This window comes from Sinocyclocheilus anshuiensis, unplaced genomic scaffold (genome assembly GCF_001515605.1).
Source record: "Sinocyclocheilus anshuiensis isolate Anshui unplaced genomic scaffold, SAMN03320099.WGS_v1.1 scaffold1317, whole genome shotgun sequence".
NCBI lineage: Eukaryota > Metazoa > Chordata > Actinopteri > Cypriniformes > Cyprinidae > Sinocyclocheilus > Sinocyclocheilus anshuiensis.
The window spans coordinates 631,095-647,476 of record NW_015551117.1 but is presented as its reverse complement, the minus strand read 5'-3'; the positions used below and the strand labels follow the sequence as shown (position 1 = coordinate 647,476).

Genomic DNA, 16,382 nt, shown 5'->3' with positions numbered 1-16,382 from the left:
AACACTTTAAATTTTACTCTTTAATGCTTGATTGATGCTTGTAAGTTGTTGTTGTTTGTCCTAAAGACATTTCAAATATAATTACTGGTCAATGATCTGCCTAAACCAAGCACATACGTTGCCATTATTTTTCAGTCAATCAGAGCAGAACGGAGCTGGAACATCAAGGGCAAGAACAGCATTTTTTTCCCTTAAAAGCACAATTTTGAAAATCAGACTGATCCTCAAAGGCAGCCGATCCACTCTTGAACTTCCACGTGTACTCATTAAAGGCTGTTTACACATGTGAATGTGACTGCGTGTGTTGTGGAGCTCACGCTGGACTCAGGTTGATGTCATCATCTTTGTCTTTGCGGAGGGGTCTCTGGGGTCTGCGTGGCTCATCTTCACCAGTGTCCTGCTTGTCTCTTTCTGCCTCCACCCAGCTTTGAGGGGCAATCATCTTTTTGGGTCCAAACGGAGGAGGTCCCAGCAAAGTCTCAATGTCATCGTAGTTGACCACCTCCCTCTCCAGCAGGTTATTAGCCAGCTGAAAACACAGCAAACAACAACAATGCAACAAGTCATCATGCAAGCCAAAAAAAGTAATAAAAAAGGCTATGCTATGAGGATTTTCTACCTAGCTTGCCGAAAGCCAACTGAAATAAAAACAACAACAGAAAATATTTAAGTTGACCATTTTTAGCTTCTGTAATATATATGTCATTTCTATTTTGGCTCACAATTCAACAAAAAGAAAATGCTCATTTTGGCGTTTTTTCATCAATGTAACTTTACATGCCAGAACAGAAACTTCTAAATTAACTAATGTATTATTTATTCAAAACTGAATATGACCTCATATTCTGTAGTACATATTTATTGAGAGGTCCAAAATCGGTTTGTATGCTTAAAATCTTATATGTACGTGAGAATGTAACAAAAACGTGAGTGTATTATGAGTATAAAATAAGAGAAAATGAGAAATTACTGAATCGGCTAAGATGATTTGGAGCCACATTTAGAAAACATTCTTAAGAAAAAAAACAAACAATTCCTTATTTTCTAACGTTTGTTAAACATTTTGCATTCCTAAAACATTTCTTAAGAATGCTATCTTTTTTGAAGATCTTAAGATCTTAAAAAAAAAAAAAAACGGTCTGTTGTCGGCTGGTTGTCTAAATGTTTTGTTGTTTCAAATATTATGTATTTGAACGTAACATAACTACATCACTATTAATAGGGATGTGCAGGACTACTCTGAAGTGACACTACTAATGTAAATAATGATCAGTCATGATTGTGTGTCTTGACTTTTTGCTGAATATTACATTTATTAACAACTCTAAAAAAACGATTCATATAATGCACTCATTTTTAATTCTATAACAGCACTTATGATATTGTGCATTCTCACTCTAGCAAAGGAACTATTTAAAAATACAGAGCATATAAAAAAATGCTAAAAATTCTGAACTCCCTTCAAGCCAGTCATGATGAAAATAGTATGCATGCTTATGATTATCTGCATGACAAAAAGATGGTCTTTAAAGTGTTTTTCATCGAGTTGACCAGCGAGTCTTCAGCAAGATCCACCATACAAACAGGTAACCCAAAGCTTGCCACACAAAATACTGTTCTTTTTAGCAGCATCATATGACCCCTTTAAGAAAACAAAAGATCTGGAAAATATTTGAGAACTTCCTTAGAAGAATTTGAGACTCTCTTCAAGAACTACAATTAGGAACATTTTTTGTGAATGTCTTAGAATTGATCTTTAGAAATTTCTTAACTTCTTTCTTAGGAAGATTTTCATGATTTTAGATCTTACCAAAATAAGTTTGTCTCTGTTGTCCAAGAGCAATTTCTCTGTGTGCCTGTAGGCCTTTGCTATTAGCATCTTAGCTTCCTGAACATGAGAGAAAAGAACACAAATAAATAACCACACACACATTCAAAACAACTGATATTTAACACCCACACAAGCCTCTGTAACGTCACATCACCCACACCACACCAGTGGAACAATAAACAGGTGAGTATGTTCTTTCACCCACATGGTCCATCTGCTGTTGGAGTCCTTGGCTGAATGGTCTCCGTCCAATACCGCCCTGATCCTCGGAGTCGGGGAAGGACACCTGGCCCACACTGGCAACCATGCCATACTGCTTCACCATGGAGTAGGCCACGCGGGTCACCTTCCTCAGGTCATCCTGAGCACCTACAACAAGTTTCTAAGTTATCTGGTGTCTATTACTACCTATAAATATTTATGAGGTCAGGTCTGCATCTGTACTACTGGGTACACAATTGCTCCTTGCAAATAACTATTTCCTACTAGTCAATATGCATTCGTCCTCCAGGGGGCGCCTGAAAGCTACATTCAAATATTTTTCTCTCACTCATATGTCTCCTCTCTACAGAACATAATAATAGAAAAATCATTCAAATCATTAAATAAACACCCTATTCTGTTATCACACTGTTTCATGCTAATTACTATTCTATCTGCTAGTTCCGTTTCTCTAATATGTATTCATAACTCTCCTCTTAAAGGTGTGTGTGTGCTATCATATTAGATGTGTATCAGTGTGTATATGTCATACCTGTGGTGACCTTATTGAAGGTGATGGCTTCAGAGGCTCGTCCACCCAAAGCCATACACATCCTCTCAAACAGCTGCTCTTTAGTAAATAAATACTGATCCTTTGGCAGGATCTGAGCAAAGCCCAAAGCAGCATTTGTTCTGGGAGCAATTGAAACCTGGAGAACAAGTCCACAGTTAAAACACAAACACGATATGTCAATGGATTCGGGTATATTAATAAATTGTTAATTAATCACAAAGTGATTGCTATACAGTGTAGGGCTTACTTTGAAATTATTTTCACTCAAAAATTGCTAGTAAATATCAATAATAATTTTAAAGAAACAGCAAGTACCACACTGAATTAAATGTGAAATTTGGAAGCAGACAGACTGAAATAGTATTTACTTGTAAAGCCTATTCCAGTAACCTTTGGTTTATTCACAACTCTCAATCATTTTGTACAGTGAATCTGTCAAATCTGTGATCTGGCATTACAACATGTTCACAATTGTCACTGGATTCCTTTATCACTCTTCTGATGCCTAAACCTGAACAGGCCTACAGGTAGTTCACATAAAAATGTAAATGCCAATATTTTGAACAACCAAAAGTTTGATCTGTCCCTCACATCTGTCCCAGTTTTTTAAAAAGACTTAAGAATATAGCACAAAATTCACATAGACCACTTTTATAATACTTTAGCTGTTTACCTTCATGACCGCTTCGGTGTGTTCTAGTAGCCATCCCACTAAAGCATGACCAGACTCATGAAAAGCCACCACCCTCTGCTCTTCTTTAGATAAGATGTTACTCTTCTTCACACTCCCTACAAATCACAAACAATGTGATCAACAAATGGAGCCGATTGTGTAGAAATCTGTAATGCAATATCAGAGTACACTCATTTTAGCTAGGAGCTGAATACCTGCGATGACTCTCTCCACAGCATATTCAAAGTTAAAGGTGTCAATAGACTTGTAGCCCTCTCTGGCAGCATGAAGGGCGGCTTCATTGCAGATGTTGGCGATGTCAGCCCCTGGAAATATGAACAATGCACAAAGGGCAATTGTGGCAGGATGTGGTGTTAGGAGACAACACAGACACAGTCAAAACAACACTCACCACTGAAGCCTGGTGTCAACTCTGCCAGACGCAGGGAGTAGAAGTCTGCCGGCTGAGTAAGCTTCAGGATCTTCAGGTGCTGCTCAAAGATTTCCTTTCTCTCCTAGAACACAATCACACGATCCTTCAGGAGCCATTCTAGTATGCTGATTTGGTGCTCATTTATTAATAATAGTTCTTCTTATTATTAATGTTGAAAACAGTTGTACCTAATACAGTTGTACCTTTGGTGTTATTTACACCAAAATATTAAATGGTAGTGTATCTTGGTTTCCACAAATATATTAAGCAGCAAAATATTGTCAGCATTTGATGATATTATAAAAAATTCTTGAGCACAATATCAGCATACTAGACACAGAAGTCTGGTATAACAGCTGCTGAAAATTCAACTTTGCCATCACAGGAACAAATTACATTTTAAAATATATTCAAATAGAAAACAGTTAAAATCGTTTAACTGTCATTTAAACTGTAATAACATTTAACATGTTCATCACTGTTTTTACAATATTTGTGATCAAATAAATTAAGCCTGGGTGAGTAACTTCTTTCAAAAACATTACAAATATTGTAGTGTACATGCGTTTATCTCAGGACAATTATTAGAATTTGCTTAGAAAAACTGCCCAATTCACCATTACTAGATTGAAAGTCTCCAGAAAGAATGCAGAGAAGTGATTATGCAAATATAATGCAGTGAGCAAATCTACTTCATAAAATTATTCACATTTGGAACATCTGGTAAGCAATCAAAATCAAGAACTTAACAATAAAATAAGCCGGTTTATAGCAGCTTTATGTCCCCAAAAAAGCATTTTGAACATTCATTACCTGAAGAGTTGGCAGGTCTATAAATATGTGCCTGTCAAGTCTGCCTGGTCTCATAAGTGCATTGTCCAGAATGTCTGCCCGGTTAGTGGAGGCCAGGACAATCACATGATCTGTGGTACCCATTCCTTGAAAAAAAGAGAAGAAAAATCATCTCAGAAGGTCACATGCTGATCACGTTAGCCAATACAGACATTTATTAAAATCAATTTAAGGGGGTCTGAATACTTTCCGTACCCACTGTATATGCAGTGCAGCACCAACTCAATAGTCTATTACATAAAAAATCTAATAAAAGTTAGGTCAGCACAGTCAAGGTTTTGCTGTTATCCTGTTACCATAGCAAACACTTATGCATCCAGGAGAAAAAAATGAACTCGTACAAGAGGTGAATGATTTTTTCCACTTCAGATAAATACTATACAAATTAATGTATTAGTTTTAAAATTTAACATTAACATTATAATTAAACACAGCCTTTAGCTTACATTTAAAGCAAAACATATATGAGAAAAAATTATAATTTAATTTAGTATTTCCCATGTAAAGGGCTTCGATTTAGTTGACTAGTCTCGCATATCCCTAATTATTACCATCCATCTCCACAAGCAGCTGGTTAAGGGTCTGCTCTTCCTCTGTGTTTGAGAAACCAGACATGTTTGTGGACCGTTTCTTCCCCACAGCATCAATCTCATCGATGTAGACGATGCATGGCGCTCGAGCACGAGCCTCTTTGAAAAGACTTCGCACTCTTGCGGCACCAAGGCCTGGGTGCGGAAAGATCATTCAGATGTAAATATGAAGATGCTGCTATAGGATGATGAAATATACAGAGTTTATAGCACTGAATTACCTCCGATCACCTCCACAAACTCTGAACCTGCCATGGCAAGGAAGGGCACCTGAGCTTCTGTTGCCACTGCCTTAGCCAGCAGAGTTTTACCACAGCCAGGGGGCCCCAGGAGCAGAGAGCCCTTAGGTACCTTGGCCCCAAGCTGAAGGTATCTATCTGGATTCTTCAAAAAGAAAACAGATTATATGCAAAGAACTCTGTGTAACGTGCATTCCTGAATTACTGTGGCAGTAGCAACCTAAGTACTCAAGGGGGCGATAGAGTTATCTTCAAATGTCTGTACAAAAACTAGATGTGTTATTATTGAGGTAGCTAAATATAAACATGTTGACAGTTAAATCTTTTGCTCTGTCATGACAGCGACTGACCTGAAAGAGAAAACTGACTGTAGAATAAGGTTCACACTTATTAAAGATTACTATGACTATTATACTATAAGAATAATTGTACTAATAAGAAGAGCTGTATCATTTTAAGCAACTCCTATAAATAAAAAACAAATACATGGTCTACTGAGTGTTACTCACTTTTCAAAAAAAAAAACAATGCTAGCATTTTTCTGTTTGTTTATGGTTCAATATTCAAAAATTTAAGCATTAATCTCATAGCATTATTTATGGAATTGCAGTGTAAATAATAATAAAAAAAAAAGATTTAGGTGCAGATTCTGTGGTACTTCTGTTGGTACTGATTTCAAATGATTGGTAACAGCCTATCCACCTTATTTTTCAACGCAGAAGTAAGACGTTTTCTCTGAATGTGCGAGACTTCCGGTTCATTAGCCACTGTAGGGAAATAACGAAGAGAATAACAAAGTGCAGTAAACGGTAAAATTGTTTGCACTACAAACCAGTGTGTTCATAATTAATATAATACATTAATAATAGGGTAAGACACACCAGTTTGAAATATCAAGCAGCAAAACAAGCTGTTTTGTACAGTTAAAATTAGCTGGAAGCAGATGACACCGGAAGCCAGACACATTAAATTTACAAATGACTGTGCCTGCTCTTAAGAAAAAAAAAAAAAGGTGGATAGTGTTGCATTATTCTAACTAACAAGTTATTGACTAAATGTAAGAATTTGACCTGATGCATATATCTAACAAGGATAGGAAAGAAATGGCCTTATAAAAGGTAAAAGTGCCTTTGGAAATCAGTTTAAGGGGACATGAAAAGTTTCTGTCACTGCTGTGAACTAACCACCACACAGAATATGAAAGCTTTGGGAGTCAGCTGTCCACAACAGGCCTAAACCAGTTAAAGCACCCACACAAAAACACAAACAGCAAAAATAATGCCTAATTATCATTATTCACAAAATCCCAAAAAATATCAGGATCGCACAACCCTAGTTTATGCTAATGCCTGTTATAGGGTCCCCTTTAGCTGAGAATGCAACATTCTCACATAGCATTATGAATTGCTCTCGGTAATGCAGCACCAAGTAAAACTGAGCATGAATAACTAGAAGATTTCACGGTTACATAAATGGAAATAAAGTTTTGGGTCTAACTTTCAGATGCCCTTACCTTTAGATAGTCCACAAACTCTTTGACTTCCATCTTGGCCTCGTGCATTCCCGCAACATCTTTGAAGCTTACACCTTTCCCAGATTTCCCATCGACAATAGTGAATTTAGCCATTTTTAATTGATTCTGGTGGAGCAGACAGATTATTTGACATCAGAAAATATTTGAATTGTACAATTCTACAACGAATGTAAATGAAGGAATCCTGACTTACAAAAGCGCTAAAGCCACCATCTCTCCCACCCATTCCTGCCAGGCGGAAGATGTACCAGAGAATTGCAACCCCAATGGCAGCCATACCGAGTGCATAAAGAGCACTGTGAAGGACAAGAAATTGATCTAGTGATACTTCGTTATGCCAACAGTCGATTTTAATCTTTTTTCAGCTTGACAGGATTGCATGCTCTGTGGAAGGTCCAAATTACTCACTTCCCAAAGAAGCCTGTGCGCTTGTAGGTGACTGGTATTCTGTCTTTGGTATCAATATTCAGCTCTTCCTCTGCTGCTCTAAGCTTCTCCTCAAACTTGTCAATATTAGCCACCTGCATTCGGTACATCAGGGCAAGTCTCTACAACAGACAACAGGAAATTAGTGAAACTAGATTTAATAGCAACAAAACGATAACAATTATTTTGAAATCAAATATGGCACTTGTACGTGAAATGACGTACAGGTCTGCCGAAGATGACTGCACCAGGGTGAAGGTAGATCTCCACAATGTCACTCTCTGGAACCACCTGTACTCGTGACACCTCCCCTTTAGCCAACATTTCATTTACAAAATCATTCCAGGATATGTTCCCCCCACTGGTGTTGATGGAGTTGAGCAAGCTCATGATGACAGCGATAATAAAGAGTGTGCGCAGTCGTTCCCTATACATCTGGTCCTCCTGCTCTCGTCTCTTTTTCTCTTCTAGGGAGTAAACAATGAAGTAAAGTAAGCATGAATAATCTGGTATGAAAGTATATCTGCCTGACTGAATTACTTGTGTCTGATTGGTCAACAAATTGCATTTATTGACTGTTGTCCCATTCAACTTGATGTCCTACATAGCTGTGCCAATTCTATGACTGTCATTTTACTTCATGGTCTCTAAATAAAACACGTTGATATACGTTGTCTACAATAAAACTGTAATTGTCAATGACATTATTGAACATGAAGCTCACTTTGCAAAAAAATGAACAAAAATACCCCTTCATTGCATTGTTATCTTTTTAATATAACCTACTGAAGTATTTGTAACAGCAATAAAAAACGAAAATAAAAAATAGCCACACAGTGGTGTTTCGTTACTGCATTTTGTTGATTGAACTGATTGAGTGAATGATGGAATGACTCAATGACGCATTCATAAAGATGGTCACTTGCTTCATTTCTGAATGAATCAGCTATTTGAAACAAATCTTTTAAATGAATGATTCAATGACTCACTCATTTAGACAGGGACTTACTGACAGTTGTAGGTTTATATTTAAAAATACAATTTTATTTAAACAAATTAAATTTTTATGTTCCAATATTTAAAACATTATCTAAGTTAAAACACATCAGAATCAGAATCAGAATCAGAATCAGAATGAGCTTTATTGCCAGGTATGTTTACACATACGAGGAATTTGTTTTCGTGACAGAAGCTTCCACAGTGTAACAGAATGACAGTGACAGAACAAAAAACACAGATAATAAAAAATAGAACAAGTAAATAAGGAATAAAAATATATAAATTGACAACTGCAGTCACAGTGCTGTCCATGATGGTGAGTGGGGGGAGTGCAGGGGGGTTTCTCCTGAAGTCCACGGTCATCTCCACAGTTTGGAGCGTTTTGAGCTCCAAGTTGTTGAGACTGCACCAGACAGCCAGCTGCTCGACCTCCTGTCTGTAAGCAGACTCATCACCGTCCTGAATGAGGCCGATGAGTGTGGTGTCATGTGCTAACTTCAGGAGCTTGACAGAGGGTCTTTAGACGTACAGTCGTTGGTGTAGAGGGAGAAGAGCAGTGGGGAGAGAACACAACCCTGAGGAGCTCCAGTGCTGATCGTACGGGTGCTGGATGTGTATTTTCCCAGCCTCACTAGCTGCTGCCTGTCTGTCAGGAAGCTGTTGATCCACTGACAGACGGAGATGGGCACGGAGAGCTGAGATAGTTTGGGCAGGAGGAGGTTTGGGATGATAGTGTTAAAGGCCGAGCTGAAGTCCACGAACAGGATCCTCACATAAGTCCCTGGTCTGTCTAGATGTTGCAGAACATAATGCAGTCCCATGTTAACTGCATCGTCCACAGACCACAGACCTCAGACATCAATCCCTTATTATTATAGTTTGATTTATTGATTAAATGCAAGAATTCAAAAACAACAACAACAACAACAACAACAAAAATGTATCTGACATTTTTAATAAAGTTGGAAAAAAAAAAGCCCTTATAAAGGCAAAAAATCATGAGGAAACTGAAGTAGCGACAGACGTTTTGCTCCGTATTGTGAGGCACATTCCAGTTTAACAAATTATTGAGGGAAAAAAATAAATAAAATAACTCGTTTACAGCTTGGTTCTATCTATTAGTTGTTGATTGGATTTAGAGATTTGGATGCTGCACTCAAATACAGAGGGCGATGGAAACAAGCTTGTCAGAGTGGGTTTAAGCAGGCTAAATGATCGGAGAAGTCCTGCATATGTTTTTTTAAATTAAAAATTACACGGATAAACCATTCACAATAATATGCATTTAGAAAGTAGTTTGTAAACTACTGTTTTAAAAATTCAGAAAATACCTTCATCCTCCTCTGGGGTCTTCCCTTTTCCACCTTCTTTCTTTTCATGTCTTCTGTTGGATGTGCTGAAATAGTGAGTAGTGCCTGACAGATGTGAAAACATATTTGCATTATGCCATGCAACATAATTCAGAAAAAGCATTTAGATTCAAAAATCAAAAGTTCTGCATCACAACTCTTTCCAGCCAAAACAAAAAATGTCATTACTTACTAAATGTCATACTTACCTAATAGTTTCCAAAGTTTCACAGGATTTGTGATCAGTTTGTGGCGACAATGGAATTCAAGTCCAATAAGCCTCGGGATTAAAGGCTTTGTCAAAATGTTCTGTGAAACAATGGCTACTTGGTTAATCACCCAAGTAACATCAAGGTCATGCTCATGCATAATCATAGAGATTACATGCTATTATTATGATCCATCTGCTCTGTTTTCTCAAGCAAAAAAAAAAAAAATAACAGACTTGACTTATCAAAGATAATGCACTAATTTTATTATATTAAAAAATATCCTGTTCTACATTACATTAAAACTGTATGTTCTATATAAACCGTATATATCAGCATCGGACATTATGTGCAAGCTGTCCCACATATACTTAACATCACTGTTCATAGGATAGCATACATTCGTTGCATAAATAGTTTACATAATGCTTGGTCGACGTTTAAATAACCCACCTGAATGTGTCCTGATTTTAGACCTCGTTTGTTTGGAGTCACTAAAGGCGAGTATGAAGTCACATTGCTCTCCAGGAGTTTTCTGCAGGTTTGAAAACAGCTTAAACGAGACGATAGCGACCAAACCCGTTTGTCGTAACATTTGCTTCCGCGCTGCAAAAGTAGCGCTGCCATACTAAATGCTGGTTTATCGCGTCGCTTTGATCAAAAACATACTAAACCAGAACAAATGGCAGTCTTTAATGTGAGCTCCCTAAGAGGTGCTATCACGCAGCTCTCACTGTGATTCTGCAGGTCTTATCCAACACAGCCAAAAATATAGCTGCTGTAAAACAACAAGCGCGTCTCCTGCTCGAATATATCCCAAACATACAGAACAAATAAAATGCTTAAATACAAAAGGGTCTTAAATTATACAACTACAAGGCCATTACAAAGCTGTACTGACTACTAAAGCCGTGAACTTTAATGATGTTTACCGTGCGGGCTTGAAAAACATGTCTGTTCAACTTTCACCTTCGGAATCAGCCAATCAGAACGGAAACAGTTCGAGTACGGGCTGACGGGAAATGTAGTTCTACTTGCACGTTCATGAACCCAAAAAACTACAAACAGTTCTAATTGGGCATGCGCAAAGACGACTGTAATCTGATGTTTAAAACGTAGTTATAGTGGAAAAATAAATATAATCTAGTTATAGCGCAGAAATATAGGTAAAATAAATCATTAGTCATTATTAAGATATATATATAGTCATGTCGCACTAGTCAGCTTTTTGTCGAAGCAAGATTTTACACGTCTGCTATTCTTATTTGCACTTGCAGGTATGGGCCTGTGTGATTTCAGATGTCTTTTATGTTAGGATACGAAGTGAGGGCAGCACACTTGAGTATAATTATAACAAGATTGTCTAGAATAGAGGAGGCTATATCTCAGACAGCTAGTTTAGGCTCTTTTCAATAGAGGGAGCCATTGCGTTATTCTGATCGCAAGAAATCGGTGTCACGGTCCCTGAGGCTTGTGACGTCAAATCGAAAATAAAACAAAAACCAACGCATCTAATATACATTTACCAGACAACAGTCAAAGAAAGCAAATCGTGCTGTGGCTGATGATCTCGCAATCCGTCACCGGCAAACAGTTTATAATACTTATAAAGTATGCTGTAGATCGCAATAAACGGCTGTTTCAGATCAGTCTGAATTAAAACGGGATGAGGAAAAACAATTCCGGCAGCACAGTTCACTCGTTACTTAAAAAAAACAAACAAACAAAAAAGCAAACTACTTTACTACATATACCCAAGCAGGCTCTCCATTTTCCTCTCACCCAAATGGAGCTCGCAAAAACATGCCACTGTCTCCGCCATTACGGATCGAAGTCGCCAAAGAAAACAACGTTGGAAACGTCCCTAGCAAGAACCACAATGGCGCCAGTTTCACCGTTGCAACGGGGAACAAACAGTGACCGCCCATACGCGTCAGCCTATCACAGTCCGCGTATCAACGCTTCGCGTCCGCTCTTCGTCAGCGCGAGTCAAAGGCCGATCGAAAGGAGTCGGACGTAGAGGATTAACTTGAAGCGGAATTTTATTTTTACACTTCAAATCAAGCCAAATCAGCAAACCTAACGTTACTGAGACCCGTGGACTTTTTAAAGGGACGGATGGAGAGTTTATAACACCTTCTCTTACCAGTTTACCGGAGCCCTGAGAGATTTTAATCATAGCATTTTTGGAGGAGGTAATCAGTGATTATTTTAGCACGCTGGCGCGAGCGCGGGCTGAAATGAGCGTCGCGCGCCTCGGATGTTCCCGCATCGGAGCTCGCTGAAGCAGAAGGCCTCAAATGGGAAAAACAAGCATCGGGAGGGAATACCAAGTATAATTTTGTAGATGTAGCTCACGTTTTGAACAAGGTAAGCAATTTGAAATTGCTCTTTACTCTTTTAAAAACCATTTCGTGTCGGGAAAACGTCTGTACGTCCTCTCAGGTGTCGACTTTCACGGTTAGCCCGCTAACGGCTCTAGCCCCCTTGCTAAGGGGAGTTTGTTTTCCTCCCCCACCCTGAAGTCGAGGAAATGTTGGCGTATTGCTCAAAATATATGCATTTTGTCAGACTGTGCGCCTTTATTTATTCCTACGGGTTGTATAGATCTATAATAAAGAAAGTCTGCAATAATTAAAGCTGAGCGTGTGAAGCTGGAGAAATGATAATCCTCGTCAAATTGTGGCGCTCTCTCTGGGAATCGGATCTGGCCAGACGGGCTCAGCTGCCCTGCAGAAATCAGCCACTGGGATGGGCAGCTTAATATATGCATGTTTCAAGGGCACATATGGGAGGAAATATTGTTGTCTCCACATTGATTTTAGGTGCTGAAGTAGCTGCAGAGATTATGGAAATACAGAATAAGATCTATAATAAACATTTACGTTGGGTTATCAGCGCACCATTCAGACTATAAATACTAGATCACTGCAACACTCTCAGTTCTCAGTGTTTTTATGAGATTGATGGCGACATGAAATCAGTTTTGGTTTGGTTTTCATTTCTCATGTTTAACGGAGGAATTTGTTTCTGGCGAGAAAGAAAAATAGTTTCATAGTATAATAGCCTAAAGATTTCACTCTAGATCCATTAAGGCTGATCCAGTGCTACAATCATTCTATTTGACCAAATAAAGGGTTTCTCAATGCAAACCTGTATCCTTAATGTGGCTAACCATTCTCTGTATATTAAACGTTTCTTGTTCTTGATTTGGGACAACAGTAAGACCTGAACTTCACTGTTTCTTATGTGGTGTGAGCAGAGGCTCTGAAAACACATTTTGTGAAGGCTGCATGTGGATGTGACCTGTCTACGTGCTTGTTTAGACATTATGTGGTGTGATTGTTTGCTTCATCGAGGAGCTGCATTGAAGCAAGACCTTACAATACTTCTTTAAAGGGTGATCTGAAGGATAGAGACCGAATCTATGAAAGTTTGTGATGAAGTAAACAGAGCTGGTGTTGGTGCAGTGGAAGAACACTGCGGCGGTGTTGGGGCGTTAGCACACTCTCTCTCCCTCTCTTCACATGCTCTGCTGCCACTTTACATCCCTCCCTTCCTCACTTTTGTTTATTTCTTCTGAGCACAACTTTTACACCGCAACATTGCAAAATACGCTTTACTTGTTTCACCCCATAAGAAAGCTCGGTTGACTTATGGCACTTGTAGTCTGTTTACCAGAAGGTGGTTTAACAGCACTAATCAGGATTTAGCTAAAGTATGATCGTAGGTGTTAGTCTGAGGTTGTCAGGCCTGTTTGTCTACCCAATTCTTGTATTTCGAGAGTCCTGCTCATTGTTTGGCAGAGAGGGGAAATTGACTTTTGGTTGGGGTGTGGGGTCAGGAATGCTGTTACTGGGAGCTTCAGAAACTAGGGCTGCACGATATATCGTTTCAGCATTGATATCGCCATGTGCGCATCCGCAATAGTCACATTGCAGGATGTGCGATGTTTAGTATACTGATCGTTATATTTGTACTGATTGTTTTCTTTGCTCACACACAGACATCGTGTCTACACCGGATGCGACAGCTGTACAGAGATTTGCTTAGCAACAGCAGATGCCACGAAAGCGCAAGCTCCCGAGCGCTTTGGAAAGAAGGACAAAGCGGCGCGGCTGGCGTTTTCCACGCGTTTTTAGGTGCGACATGTGAACATCGCCAAAGTCTGTCTACACTGGACGCGACAAAGCGACCATTGCAAATCATTTGAACTTTGTGTCAGTACGTCATAAATAGAACGCGGCATCAGTTTACTGTCGGTGATTTGACATGCCGCATCCAGTGTAGACATACAGCCTCGCTGATTATAATAGGTTCATTGTATTTTGTCGTGCCGCCCGCGTCTGGTGTAGACACGGTGAGAGCCACGCAGATGCACGTGAACACTGAATTCTGTTCACTTCTGCGTCTATTTTTGCCTGAAATACTGTGCTCTGCAAGTATCCTTGTAAACGCAGTTGCTTATGGGTTAGGTCAGGGGTAGGCAAGTTCGGTCCTAGAGAGCTCGCAGTCCTGCAGAGTTCATCTCCAACCCTGAAAACAAAACTCACCTGCCTATAGCCTTAGTAATCCTGAAGACATTGATTAGCTTGTTGAGGTGTGTTTGATTAGGGTTGGAGCTGAACTCTGCAGGACTGCGTGCGGCTCTTTAGGACCGAACTTGCCTACCCCTGGGTTAGGTGAAGGTAAACAAATGAAAAAACTAATTTTTCTCCATGGGAATTGAGATCACGATTCTCTTACACGATTCTAATTTTTTCAACCAAAATTTATTGCACTCAAGTACAAAAAAAAACACAGGACTAGAGCTGCATGATTCTGGATAAATTGAGAATCACATTTTTTTTTTGTCTCAAATAGAGATCATGATTCTCCCACGATTCTGAACTAAACAAAATAATGTGTGGCAAAATATGATTGCTTAAGTCTATGTGTCAAAGTCTAAGTCTAAGTGTTTAACTCCTTAACTGTCACCGTCCCACCTGTGGGACATTTGGCGCTCTTAGTAATCATCATAAATCATATATCATTTGAAAGCTTAGAAGCCCAAGATTCATCCTTTGAAAACCATTTCGAAATCAGACATTGCCTTACCATGGAAATGGTACTTTAAAAACTTTTGGCGGTCTCCTCCCCCTTAGTGGGCAGTGTCAAGTGTCATTACAAAATGAATTACGGTCTTTTAGAATCAAAACTTTTTATAATCTTGACAAAAAACATATCATTGGAAAGGTCTGAGTCTTAAATCTCACAGGAACCTCAATTTTTTTCATATCAACTTCAAATTTGGAACATAACTTATTTAGACATAAGGCTATAATTTTATACCAATTTTAGAGTAAAACCTGATATGTAAAATATTTATATATAAAATAAAATAAAATTAATATAGTAAATTAATATAGTAATAAAAATTCCACTTTTGCGATAATTTGCTGATTTTCTTCTTTAAAAAGAGACAAACCTTATGTCTGTATTCCAAAGTGTTAATAAATTACAACAATTTAAAGGGATAGATAGTTCACTCTAAAATTTAATTTCTGTTATTATTTACTCACTCACATGTTGTCCCAAACCTGTATTAATTTCTTTCTTGTGCTGAACACAAAAGAGGATATTTTAAAGAATGTGGGTAACCAAAAATAGCTGGTCCACATTGACATTGATAGCAGGAAAAAAAATTACTATGGAAGTCACTGTGGACCAGCAACTGTTTTACCCACGTTCTTCAACATAACATTTATGTTCAACAGAAGAAAGAAACTCATTCAGGTTTGAAAAACAACTTGAGAGTAAGTAAATTAATTTTGGGGTGAACTATCCCTTTAATGTTAATAAAACAGCAGCAAGAACTTTTATACAGTTGCTTAAATAAGAATCAATGTATAATTGATATATTTAATGTTAATTCAATTTCTTGAATGCTCCAGCTGATTCGCCCACCCCTACTAACCAGCCATGAGCAGTTTTGCTATACTAATATAGTTTTTATTTATTTTTATATTTTCCATTTTTCTTTAAATTTTAGTTAATTTTTATTTATTTTTTAATGTTTGTGTAGTTTTTGTTCCTGTTTTAGATTTTTTTTATATTTAGCTATTTTTATTTTTATTGTTTTTTTTTTAATCTAACTTAAACTAAATTAAAATTATAAATATTACCTTGGCAACTAGCTGAAATATTTTATTGTTTTTTGTTACATGTAAAAATATAACATTTAATCTAAACGTCTTTTATATTATTATATAAAATATGTTTTTATATTTTATTTTATTTCAGTTATCATTTACATTAAGTTACAAAAAGATATATATTTTTTATGTTTTTAGATTTAGTTGACTAATAACCTTAGTGATATGTTAAGTCAAGTTTTCAGCCGTGCAAATGATGAAAACCCCCATTTTTTTTTGTCCACCACTTGGTTTTCATCACATTGCATAGCCCGTCCACACGGAAAATTAATTGGACC

General features: G+C 37.9%; 2 protein-coding genes across 7 annotated transcripts in view; one reads left to right on the top strand and one right to left on the bottom strand.

The window, feature by feature from the left end:
- Window positions 1–62: 62 nt before the first annotated feature.
- On the bottom strand, window positions 63–11,842 carry spg7 (SPG7 matrix AAA peptidase subunit, paraplegin). 5 transcript variants are annotated; one of them, XM_016453180.1, is made up of 18 exons: window positions 11,693–11,842; window positions 10,364–10,463; window positions 9,911–10,010; window positions 9,684–9,767; window positions 7,579–7,820; window positions 7,336–7,475; window positions 7,121–7,223; window positions 6,907–7,032; window positions 5,376–5,538; window positions 5,116–5,289; window positions 4,526–4,650; window positions 3,692–3,794; window positions 3,495–3,605; window positions 3,280–3,395; window positions 2,586–2,742; window positions 2,037–2,200; window positions 1,811–1,888; window positions 63–529 (listed from the first exon to the last, which is right to left on the bottom strand). In XM_016453180.1, exons 1-18 carry the CDS (start codon window positions 11,836–11,838, stop codon window positions 314–316), a joined length of 2,448 nt encoding a protein of 815 aa, XP_016308666.1. In that variant the 5' UTR covers window positions 11,839–11,842; the 3' UTR covers window positions 63–313. The 5 variants fall into 5 exon arrangements, with proteins under 5 accessions (XP_016308666.1, XP_016308667.1, XP_016308669.1 ...); XM_016453181.1 differs by having other exon boundaries at window positions 10,364–10,445; XM_016453183.1 differs by lacking the exon at window positions 11,693–11,842 and adding an exon at window positions 10,843–11,682.
- Window positions 11,843–12,207: 365 nt separating this feature from the next.
- ankrd11 (ankyrin repeat domain 11) overlaps window positions 12,208–16,382 on the top strand; it is a 192,916-nt gene continuing 188,741 nt past the window's right edge. For both annotated transcript variants that reach the window (XM_016453172.1, XM_016453171.1), the window contains exon 1: window positions 12,208–12,280. The gene's annotated coding sequence lies outside the window, so the exon portion shown is untranslated. The remainder of the gene's footprint in view (window positions 12,281–16,382) is intronic.